At 42.6% G+C, this 12,466-nt stretch overlaps 1 protein-coding gene across 1 annotated transcript in view; it reads right to left on the bottom strand.

Moving 5' to 3' along the window:
• The window catches only part of LOC6636775 (uncharacterized), a 132,435-nt gene that overhangs the window by 55,915 nt on the left and 64,054 nt on the right, over nucleotides 1-12,466 (bottom strand). The window contains exons 3-5 of the mRNA XM_002060196.4: nucleotides 11,530-12,445; nucleotides 10,961-11,470; nucleotides 8,095-8,310 (exon numbers count right to left, since the gene is read on the bottom strand). Coding sequence (XP_002060232.2) covers nucleotides 8,095-8,310; nucleotides 10,961-11,470; nucleotides 11,530-12,445 — 1,642 coding nt within the window. The remainder of the gene's footprint in view (nucleotides 1-8,094; nucleotides 8,311-10,960; nucleotides 11,471-11,529; nucleotides 12,446-12,466) is intronic.

The following is a 12,466-nucleotide window of genomic DNA, read 5'->3' as shown; positions in this document are numbered from 1 at the left end:
ACACTTGTATTGGCCGCCAGCGGCAAAAGCTCGTCCCACGAAGTCTGGTGGCCCTCGATAAATTGCGCTTTCATGGTCTTCACGGTCCTGCTGGTCCTCTCGGCAGGATTTTCTCGCGGACAGTACGGGGCGGTGGATCTCTACGCCCAAAGACTCCAGAAAAGCCTTGAAACTACGGCTTGTAAATTGTACTCCGTTGTCGCACGCGAAACCTCCTGGGTACGCCGAACCTGCTTAGAATCCTCTCTCGGAATGCGGTCTGTAGATGTGCCGCCGTGGCTCTTCTAAGAGGAACCAGTTCCACCCACTTTGAAAAGGCATCATGAAACACTAATAGCATTGTGTTGCCGTGTTTCGAGTGTGGAAGGGGCTCGACGAAGTCGGCGCAAGTTACTGCCATTGGCTCCGCTACCTGCCTCGTCAGCATGCGTCCAGCCGGTTTGAGTTGCTCGCTCTTGAACTTTTGGCAGGTTTTGCAACACTTCACGTACTTGGCGGCGTCACGGAACAGACCCGGCCAGTAGTAATTTTAGGCTAGCCTCGACACAGTTTTCTTCACGCCTTGATGACCGCCAATGCCCTCTGCCGTTGACCACTGGCCACACATAGCTTCCAAGGAATGTAGTCTTCGTCGTCCTTCCGGTGGTCCAATTGCCTTTATAGCTGCCCATTCTCTTCTATGTAGCCTGGGAACTTGGCCGGGTCCTCGGCGATTCTAGCACGCATACTCGCGACCCACTTACAGGGTGACTCGGCTACAACTGCTTGTTGACATGTCTCTAGAGGATGTCTTGATAGTGCGTCGGCCACGACGTTAAACTTCCCTCGTCGGTAGTGAACGTCAAATTGGAACTGTTGCAGTTCCAATGCCGATCGCGCGATCTTTCCTAACGGACTTTCGATCGAATTAGGCCACTTGAGTGCCAAATGGCCCGCTTTCACGTCGAACCGGTACCCTTCTAGGTAGCAACGCAGCTTCCGTATCGATCAAACGATTGCCAGGTCCTCTTTCTCGGTGGCGGAATAATTCGTACTCCTTACGTACGTTATAACCCGCTCCTGCCCTTCTATCGTCTGCGTCAGCACTGCGCCGAGGCCGTACTCGCTCGCGTCAGTCTGTAGGACGAATCTGGCTACGTATCGCATTCACCTTCTCTGGATCGGTACGGATTGCTTCCCCACAAATGACATGTCCTTGGTAGACCAACCTCTCCCGGAAGAAACTGCACTTCTTCCTATTCAGCCTTATATTAGCCGCCTTTAACCGGCTTTTAACACCTCCCTCAAGTTCTCTTCATGTTGCTATTTCGTTGCTTCTATTACCACGAAGTCGTCTAGGTAGGCGAACGCATAAGGCACCATTTCCGGCCCTATGACCGTGTCTAAGGCTCCCTGGAAGGTCGCACACGCCGAGTGTAAATCGAATGGCATCAACCACCATTGGAAAAAAATTCTTCCGGGGGCCATGAAGGCCGTACATTCCCGACTATCGGCTTCCATCGGTATCTACTAGTACCCGTGCTCAAATCCAGAGTGGAGATGAACCGGGCGTGACGCAACCGCCCAAGGATATGATTAATATTGGGAACAGGATAAGTATCTGGGACGGAATGCGCGTAGAGTTGTCTATAGTCAATACACATGCGCCACTCGCCAGTCTTCTTCTTGACAAAGACGATTGGGGCGCTTTGCGGACTACGCAACGGCTCGATGGCACCATCAGCTCATCTACCTGTTCGTCAATCACCCAACCAGCATGACTGGATTCTTCGGGTAATATCGCTGTTTTAATGGCTTGTTGGCTTGTTGAAAGTCTACTCGCCGCCTTTTGGACTCCCTAAGCGCTTGGTCCAATCCTGCGGGAAACCCCTTCGACGTTCCCTTCCTCGTTCCTCTTTCCATCGGTTGCCGGGCAGGTGCTCCGTCTTCCTGACCTGGGAGGCCTTCCTTTGGTTCCTTCTTGGTATCCTGCCTCTGTTGCCGAGCAGGTGCTCCCGTTTCATGACCTGGGAGGCCTTCCTTTGGTTCTTTCTTCGTTTCTTCTGCCATCGCCTCCGTGCGGCGACAACAATCCTGGCTACTTTTGCCCCGGTGCCCACATACCCAACAAAACAAAACGGGCGCATTGTGACACTTCCTCCTGTGCGCACCTGCGACCTGTTCGTTGCGGATCATACCCGGTTCCGGCCTCTTGGTTCATCATTCGGTGGGCCACTTCCGCAGGGGCCGTTGCTCGTCTACCCACACCGATCGCTCCGGATCCGATCGCTCCGGATCCGAAGGGAGTAGTCCGGAACGAGCAAAGGTGTCCCCCCGGGCGCTGTACAGTCCTTTCCCACTCCACACCACTTGAGCTCGCGACCACCTGATCCCCTGCTCTGCTTCCCGGGTATTCCACTCTCTGCCGCATCACCTTCTTGTACTCCACTGCCAGCTGTCAGCTGTGCCAGCGTGGAGAAATCTTGCCGATGCACGTAGAGTTTGTATTCGGGGTGCCAGTTCGTATCTTGCGTGATGCATCAGAGCTCTCAGCTGTATTAAGTACTCCTTGAACTCCCCACGCGTTGCCTGCGGGACCGGATTTCGTCCTCAAGCCTTTCGAAGTAGCGTGGGGGCAGGAAGAACTCCAAGAAGACCCTCCTGAACACCGACCATGGCACATCTCTAAGCCCGCTGCTCAAGAACCACCGAGCGGTTCTGTCGAAGAACACCTCGTTCATTACCCGGGACAATCTATCGAGGGCGACACCATACGTAATGGCTTGTTCTTCTAGGTTCTACAAGAACTCGAGGGGGTCGGAGCGGCCATCGTATCTCATCCCCACTTCCGAACTTATTCCGGAACGTTTGCGAAAGCGTACGGGGACGTTAATAGGCTCGATCGGGTTCCGCCCCGTACCCACGTTGGTCGTGGTAGCTCAGCGATCCCCGTTTTCCCCGGGATCGTGAGCCTCTTCCAACGCCGTGACGGCCACACCAGGGATAGCCGGCTGCGGACGCCCGTATAATTGCGAGCTCCTAAGCTCAGGTTCTGACTTTGGGCGCGGTCGTTCAGCCACGTTGGATGGAACACCCCAGGGTAGCGGTTCCAACGTTTTCGCGAACTGAGACTCCAGCGCGGCAAGACGAGCCCAGATCTCAGGCGAATGGCCACCCTCCTGCACGTAGGTGGATAGCTGTCTACGCAGCTCTTCCAAGCGACCTTTCTTGTCTAGCCCAAACTCCTGGGCGATGGGCACCAGCCCCTCCTTGCGCCGCTGGTGATCCAACGCACACCTATCCCCGGGTTTTGGCACTTACCTGATTCCATTTTGGGTTTTCCGCTCTCTCTGAGTTGTTTATTTTTTTTTGTTTTTTTTTTTTTATTTGCGTTGGTCACTCCCCCAAAAAAAGATTACTAATACAATGTTTTCGTAGTATACTATACTTATATCCTATAACTATAATTATGAACTGTGGGGTAGCTACCTTAATGGCCGCCTCACAAGACATTTAAAATAAATTGAATACAAATTTCCCTTTTCCAATTTAAAACAATACTTAATGAATCTTGCACAAAATACGTGGACATATTCGGAATAGAAACCGAATCGATATCAACATATAATTTTTACAAACAAAAAATAAGGATGAAAGATGATGAACCGGTATTCATTAAGAGCTACAAAATTCCTCACAGTTAAAAAGAAGTAGAAAAACAAGTTGAAAAATTAACTGAAGATAAAATAGTAGAACTTTTAGTTTCTGAATACAACAGTCCATTATCAATTGTTCCGAATAAATCAGTACCAAATTGCGATACTATTAGATGGCGTTTAGGAATTGACTATCGCCATATAAAAAAATCTTATCTGATAAATTTCCACTACCAAGAATAGATAATATTCTTGATCAATTGGGTAGAGCTAAATATTTTTCATGTCTAGATTTATTGTCAGAATTTCACCAAATAGAACTCGAAGGAAACTCCAGAAATATGACGTCATTTTCCACAAGCAATGGCTCCTACCGCTTCACGTAATTACCTTATGGTTTAAAATAGCGCCAAATTCCTCTCAAAGAATGATGACAATTGCATTTTCAGGTATCGAACCTTCACAGGCATTCCTATATATGGATGACCTAATTGTCATCGGTTGCTCAGAAATGCAAATGATTAAAAACTTTACAAACTTCTTTAAGTTATGTAGGAAGCACAACCTCAAATTGATCCCCGAAAAGTGCGCATTCTTTAGACACGAAGAAACCTTCTTAGGTCACAAGTGCACCGATAAAGGTATTTCACCAGACAGCAGAAGCATGATGAACTAGAAAAATACCCAGTCCCAACAGTCGCAGGAAGTGCCAGAAGATTTGTTGCATTTTGAAAATACTACAGACGATTTATAAACAACTTTTCCGATTAATCACGTCATATAACTAGATTATGTAAAAAGAATGTTAAATTTGAATGGACAGATCAGTGTCAAAAAGCCTTTGAATATTTAAAAGTTCAATTGATGAAACCCACTTTACTACATTATCCCGATTTTAATAAAGAATTTTGTATCAGAACAGACGCAAGCACAGAAGCATGTGGAGCTGTTTTAACTCAAAATTATAATGGAACTCAACTACCCGTAACATATGCATCAAGATCATTTACCAAAAGTAAAAGTAACAAAAACACAACAGAACAAGAATAAGCAGCTATTCATTGGGCAATTAAGAATTTTCGACCATATATTTATGACAAACACTTGACAGTTAAAACCGACCATAGACCACAAACCTATTTATTTTCTATGTATAACCCAAGCTTAAAATTGATACGTATGAGATTAGATTTAGAAGAGTATGATTAAATTGCGGAATATCTTAAGGGAAAAGACAATCATACCGCGCTTGCATTGTCCAGAATAACAATCAAGGACCTAAAAAATATCCAAAGATATATTAAAATACTGATAGTCACAACCAAAGTAAACAGAAAAATTCCTGAGCAGGAAAAGAACTTAAACAATAAGATTTGCCATGGCAAACTCTAAATAAAGCTTCTAAGCCCAACATATACGAAGTCATTGTATACGATGAGGTAAAATTAGTGACCTTGCAAATAACAGATTCGATATGCTTACTAAAGCATGGAAAAATGGTATAGGAAGAATTGACGTTAGCCGTATGTACACCAATGGAATTCTCGACGTAGGTCAGTTCTTCCAAAGGCTTGAAAAATAAACCGTCTTACTTAATATCAGCCAACTCAAAGTGGTCCAGAATCATTTAAAACGAGAAACAAGGGCTATCTTCGGCACGCCAAAGATCTAATAACCTTGCAGACCCAACCTTTTCATAATGCTCATAGTGCTTTGCCCCCATCTAAGAAGTACCGGGAAAATAGTAAATGCCGTTGGTCAAGATATCTTGATAAACAAAATGTTTTTCATACAACTTAATTTTCGACTGATCGTTCCTATGGCAGCTATATGATATAGTGTTCCGAACTTAATAGGATTTTGCATATATACGAAAAGCTTAGTAAAACTAATAAATGCCGAGTTTGGTCAAGATATCTTGATAAACAAAATGTTTTTTCATACAAAAACTTAATTTTCGACCGATCGTTCCTATGGCAGCTATATGATATAGTGGTCCGATTCAGTTTGATGGTTTTCACATATGTGCTGCGTGCAACAGAAAGAGGGAGTTCTGCAAAGTTTCATTAAGATAGCTTTAAACCTGAGGGACTAGTTCGCATAGAAACAGACAGACGGACAGACGGACATGGCTATATCGACTCGGCTGTTGATGCTGATTAAGAATATATATACCTTGTGGGGTCGGAGATGTCTCCTTCTATGCGTTACACATTTCACGACAAAATTATAATACCCTCTGCAAGGGTATAATAATGGGCAAAAAAATATTACAATCTCTAAGAGTAGCGCTACTTAAGCTGGTGACCCTATTGTTACACCCTGAGCCCATTAAAAATGGGTAAAAGGGTATATTGTATTTGTGCAAAATCCAAATGTATGTAACAGGCAGAAGGAAGCATCTCCGACCCCATAAAGTATATATATTCTTGATCAACATCAATATCCGAGTCGATCTAGCCATTTCCGTCTGTCTGTCTGTCCGTCCGTCCGTATGTATGAACGCAAGGATCTCAGAACCTATAAGAGCTAGAGACTTGAAATTGATTTGTATGTGCTCCTAGTGCCTGCGCAGATCGAGTTTGTTTGCGATAATCGATAACTTACTCTTAATAAGAGCTAGAGTCACCAAACCTGACATATAGCTTTTAAATAGAATATATATATGCATTTGATGTTGGAAGAAGAGGGTTCAGGGTATCCCCTAGTCGGGATCTCCCGACTAGAACCTCTTACTTGTTTCCAGTTGGTAATGTGTCAGGTTGGGTCGCTTTCGTCGTTTCAGAGTATTTTGGGCCACCCTCACAGTGCTTTTACTTATGAGTATATATTAAATAGCTTGCCAGTCGTTTTGCGATTATTTCTTGTTGTTTTATATAAATTGGGCACATCTTTTCATTGGAAATATGTATTTTGCTCCTATCAGTTTATTTGGTTCTTAATTTACTTAATAATTATCGCCGCTGCTGTTGTTCTTTATTTGTTTCTTCATTTATGTGATGTTTGCATGTGGCAAATGCTTGTCGTTTTTGCAAGCAGTAAAGGTAAGTATGTTTAGGGCGATGACACTTGTTGCAGCGAATGGGAGCTGGAATGTAGGGCCTTGTTTTGAGTTTTTCAAAGTCATGACTTTGTGCTCCGTAAGGTGGGTTGAGTTAAAGGCTATAATATGCAATTATGTTTCTGTAACTTTCCATCTACTTTGCGCACGTTCTGTTATTGTAATTTTAATTGTGGTACCGTGCAAAACGGCTTAAGTGGATGACCTGTTCTTGTATTATGGGTACCATGTTCCGAAACAGTGATTGGTATATCGGTAAAATTGGCCTAATGCGCGGGTAGTAGAAGTTTATTATTGAAACAATCAATATATATCGCCATAGAAATAAAGTTCTCTTTGACAAACCTCTTAGGATTTAAAAGATAGAGTCAACTAATATGACAGTTCTAAAATATATAACATATAATATTTACATATATATATAAATATATAAATAATTGGAACTACATACGAATTTAAACCACAATTTTAATGCTGTTGTCCTTTTAAGAAAAAAATAGGTATGTTAAATCGGTCAATAAAATTCACCTCTGAAATTTTTATCCAGATCAGAAGCACGTAAGTTACTTAAGAGAAGTTAAGGAATTATTGTTTGACCACGTGGCTGCAAGCGCAAGAATTTTCGAGCACATTTTTACTTATGCAGACACAAGTATACATTTCAATAGAATAACAAGTGCGTTTGTCTCGTGCCGAGCTTTCACTTCGTTTTTCTAAATTTTTATTAGATGTGTGAGAGAGTTACGAGTTCGACTCCAGTACAGGCATGTTTAATACTACAGCAAACAAGCGCGCAGCGCGTTCCGAATTTGGTATTTTATAAAGGAAGGTGCAGGTAACTCCCTTTTCAGGTAGTCTTACTTGTGAAAAATGTATTTTTTAATGTGTAAAATTAAGGAAATGAGCGCGTATCGCAACCATTTGATGTTTTGTACAATAAGTTTCGTGAAATCTTCTGGTCGCACACTCCCAGCACGGTAAGAGCAGCTAATTTAAGAAAAAATAAATCATGTCTCATTCCTTAAATCGCCTTCGATATTCAGTCAAAGGGTTTAAAAATAGTATGGAGGATATTATTAAGGTGGGATACATTTGCGTTAAAGAAACAGAGGCACGACGTTTCTCAGCTAAATTAAACATTTGACAGCTTATGCCCGCCCCCCTTTTGTCTACAGTGTTCTGGTACCGAACGAGCAAGTTGCGTTGCATGCATTTGCTTACATCACAGCACTAATCAAACAACATATAGACTGGACATCAGTGCAGGAAAGTAGGCACAGAAAGTAGCGGTGGCATCTTGTCCAAAATCGCGAGTAAGGGAGTAAGATATATATATGATGTATTTTTGAACCGCTGAGTCAATAAGTAAATGTACTAATTATTAAGTAAAATGGTTACCTGGTATGGGGTACTGACACTTCTTTGGCGTTAACCCCACTCGAGCATGAAGATAAAGGTAAAACTGTTATATCAACTTTATCGGCCGTAAGTGCAGTAGGATCTTGTAGGGCATTTGTAGTTGATTCATCGCATGGACATACGGAACTGTTCGCTTCTGCTAACAAGATATCTACGGAAGTCTCCAAGTGGTCAAACCTTGCGTTAGGTGATTTCCTGCATTGTTAGAAAAAACACAATTGTTAAAAAATTACAATAGTTACAAAAAAAAAAATTGTTCAGAATATTGTTATAGGATAAGATCATCATGTGTAGCCCTAGCTATGTTATTAGAGTGTCGCTATCTATGATAACACTAACCAAACAACATATAGACTGGACATCCCATACAAACAGCGTTGTCACAAAAACTATCGGAGGCACCTGGTCCAAACTCGTGAGTAAGGGAGTAAGATATACATATGATGTATTTTTGAACCGCTTACTCTACAGGAAAGTGCTGGGCGCACTCGCTTCCATATGATTTGTGCGATAGAACGGCAACGCTGTTAACTTTTATCTCGCTCGCACTTACTCTCGGCTCTCAATGCTCTCTCTATGTTTAGGGATCGTTTCAATGTGTGTGTGTGTGTATTTGTCCGACCAGCAAAACTGCGCACAAATTCAATTTTTCCCAAATGCTGAGGCATTTCTACCCTTTTGAAGGCACGAGTAATATGAAATAGAGAAAGAGTTTGCCACGTCGATGCGAAACTCTTGCATTTCAGCTCGCTATCGTTGGTAAGGGTACCCAAGCGTTGCCATGTGTGCATTTAGAATATTTTGGACTCGCTATACACGCATACTTGCATATTTTGTGTATGAATAGAAGCATTTATGAGCTTGTGTGCCTGTTGCTTGCCTGCCTGTCCCCGATGCAAATTTAACAAGATTAGGATTTCTGATTTTGGACCTCTACACACAGACACACACATACAAATGTCTGTGAATGGGCTGATCATGGGCGCAAAAGAAAATATCATTTTTGAATGAAATTTGAGTAAAATCTAAAAATATTAAAATATACCAAATTAAAAAAAAAGAGCGACTATATTTTTATAGTTTTAATAATTTTGGTGATCAGTCACTTGACCTCCATATGCAGGTGCTTGCCAAAAGATGACCCATTCGACCCTACGAACTGCTGCAGGTAATAAGGGGTCAACATTCATTCTTCAAAATCATTAAAAAGAAGGGCGCGCGTCAGACGCGTGCCAATAATGTATTTTCTTTTGCGCCCATGATCAGCCCATTCGCAGACATTTGTATGTGTGTGTCTATGTGTAGATGTCCAAAATCAGAAATCCTAAAATTTAGTTAAATTTGCATCGGGGACAGGCAGGCAGGCAGACAAGCAACAGGCACACAAGCGCATAAATGCTTCTATTCATACACAAAATATGCAAGTATGCGTGTATAGCGAGTCCAAAATATTCTAAATGCACACATGGCAACGCTTGGGTACCCTTACCAACGATAGCGAGCTAAAATGCAAGAATTTCGCATCGACGTGGCAAACTCTTTCTCTATTTCATATTACTCGTGCCTTCAAAAGGGTAGAAATGCCTCAGCATTTGGGAAAAATTGAATTTGTGCGCAGTTTTGCTGGTTGGTCAAATACACAAACACACACATTGAAACGATCCCTAAACATAGAGAGAGCATTGAGAGCTGAGAGTAAGTGCGAGCGAGATAAAAGTTAACAGCGTTGCCGTTCTATCGCACAAATCATATGGAAGCGAGTGCGCCCAGCACTTTCCTGTAGAGTAAGCGGTTCAAAAATACATCATATGTATATCTTACTCCCTTACTCGCGAGTTTGGACCAGATGCCACCGATACATTTTGTGTCTACTTCTGGTACTCATGTCTAGTCTATATGTTGTTTGGTTAGTGATGATAAGTATAACACCGTCATAAGTATATATCGATAAGGAATTAAATGTAATATCGATAAGAAGAAAGGCTGACGAAATGAAATTTGAGGCAGTGTATTTACAGTCGCAGAATAAAGAAGACGTTGTGGGAAAAAAGAAAAAAAACCACCAAGAACTTAAATAAATAAATAAATCATTACTATTACACTATTACAATATACACAGTATTGAAAATTTATTGGCTTATTTATATCGCCAGCACTATAATAAAGGCTCTCGATTATGCACAACTCATCCTGAAGTAGAACGTTTATATAAATATCCGAAAATCAAATAAAAGGTCCTGGGAAAATGGTTACCGGAAGCCGAGAGTGGTAAATCCAAACTTGTGGGTGGTTGCAAAAATCGCTTCAACTATGCAACGTTTGATCCTTAAATGTGTGTTATACATATACAATCTATTTATACGAGGAATTTTAAAATGAAGTTTCACTTAATCGCATGGCTACCAAAAAGATTTCTTCTTTGATCCTTAGTTATGGGCATATTTTTCTAAGATTTCGTGAGAGTGTAAAATTACGGCACATTATATAACTAAAAGCATTTAACCACAATGCCAAGGTCAAATTATTTATTTTTATATCGGTTTCTAATGAACTGATTTTTATAATTGTAGCGTATGAGTCCCCGGCGACGGTACATACGATTGGCTGTTTAGTCGTTGCGTCACATCGTGTGTGTCTGTTTCTGTCACTGTCGCTTCTGTCAGCGATGTGATTTGCCCATTTGACCATAAATCAGGAGATCCTTTCCCTCTAGATTAAGACCTATCTTGGTGACTATCACACCTAATACCTAAGGAAAGCGCGAAGCACACAATGTGTTTGATATTTTAGCTGATAATTAAAAAGATAAAACACATTCATAGAAAGAGAAGTGGTCGCATCTTACCTGCATGAAATCTCACATAGGTTATTTTGGGAGTGAGAATGTGGGACTTGGGAGCCAGTATTTGTAATAACGGCAATGGCTCCTAGCTCAAGTGCCGAGCTAGTAAGGCTACGATCACTACCCCGACGTAACGGGTTAGTACCACCTTCTGGTGGTACATGGGTAATGGAACCGCTAGCTGTGACGGTGTTATTTGTAGCCTTAGTCATTTCGCCTTGATTTGGTTGGCATGAAAGAGCAGCAGTCATCTTTTTCTTGGCTCCACTTACAGCGCCAAAATAAAAGAATCGTTTTTTATGCGAAGGCTGGATACCACTATCAACAAGACGTTTGTAGTGCTCGGAACGGACAAAGCGTGGATAACAATCCTTTTTCAGCAGCAGCATATATATATGCTCCGATGCCGAGTCAAAAGTAAAACGCGAAGGATTTTTAAGACCACGGAGAACACTTTCCATGGTTTTGCCATCGATGTTGATTTCGCACGGCGCTCCTGGCTTAAGAAACTCTCTGCAAATAAAAATACAGTGCGAGAACGGTACAAGTAATCATTACAATTATTTACTTACTCAAATATCTCTTTAACCTTGCGCTCCACTTGCGAGTGTGCGGAGCGGCGGAGATGATTCACTGCAATCCAGAAACGTATATTTTCGTGGGAATACTCTCTTTCCAGAAAAGTTGTAAACTCTTGTAGTCCCGTGGGATCAGAGATGAGCTCTTCAATGGAAATGGCCCAGCGTTTCACACGCTTTTCAGTGGGTATATCTACATAAGTGCTGTTTAACTGCCAGAAGGCAATATCCTCAGTAACCCAAGGGTTTGAGGGCAGCGCTGGTTGTAGAAAGAAATCGTACTCAATAAACGTCTCCGAGTAGCAAACAAGAGATTGACAGGCTTGTGACATTTTCATGCGTGTTCGATTTAAAGTCTTTAGCAGAAATTCCACCTCACGTTGTATATCATCTGGAGTCTTTCTTTTGTTAGGTTTCTGGCCCTGGCGATCCCGTGACGGCACCGGACAAGGTTCGAGAGGCGTAAACAAGCCGGGTGGTGGACGGTGAACGCGCCAATAAGCGCGCTCCTGAGAGTCGCCAACAATCTTGTCACCTTTTTTACGCTCCTTCGCAAGTCGAACCTGCTCCTCGGCTTGCATAGAAATAAAGTCCCACTTGCCTTTCAGGTTCTTATGTAATGAAGCGAAAGCCTCTGCCTCATAGTCCTCTAGTGCATGGCGCTGTTTGTTGCGAAGTGACCGCTTTGCTAAATAAATGGCATACTCGACATTGTCCGGTACCCTGTGTTGCCAGGGCCAGTAGTAAGGTGTTTGGAAGCGATAGAGTGACGAGTCGTCTTTTACTGTGAGAGTCTTGGAGTCGTTGACAGGGAAAAAGTAGCCATGCAGACATAGTTGATTGGCAATATTCAGTGCTTCTGACTCCTCTACCTGAAGATGGTCCATTAGCCACTCAATAAGATCGTACCCTGTGTGGTAATGAATGTGTG

The sequence above is a fragment of the Drosophila virilis genome, unplaced genomic scaffold, assembly GCF_030788295.1.
Source record: "Drosophila virilis strain 15010-1051.87 unplaced genomic scaffold, Dvir_AGI_RSII-ME tig00001822, whole genome shotgun sequence".
Classification (NCBI taxonomy): Eukaryota; Metazoa; Arthropoda; class Insecta; order Diptera; family Drosophilidae; genus Drosophila; species Drosophila virilis.
Note: the sequence above shows the minus strand (reverse complement) of the source record. Positions and strands in the feature narration are given on the sequence as shown.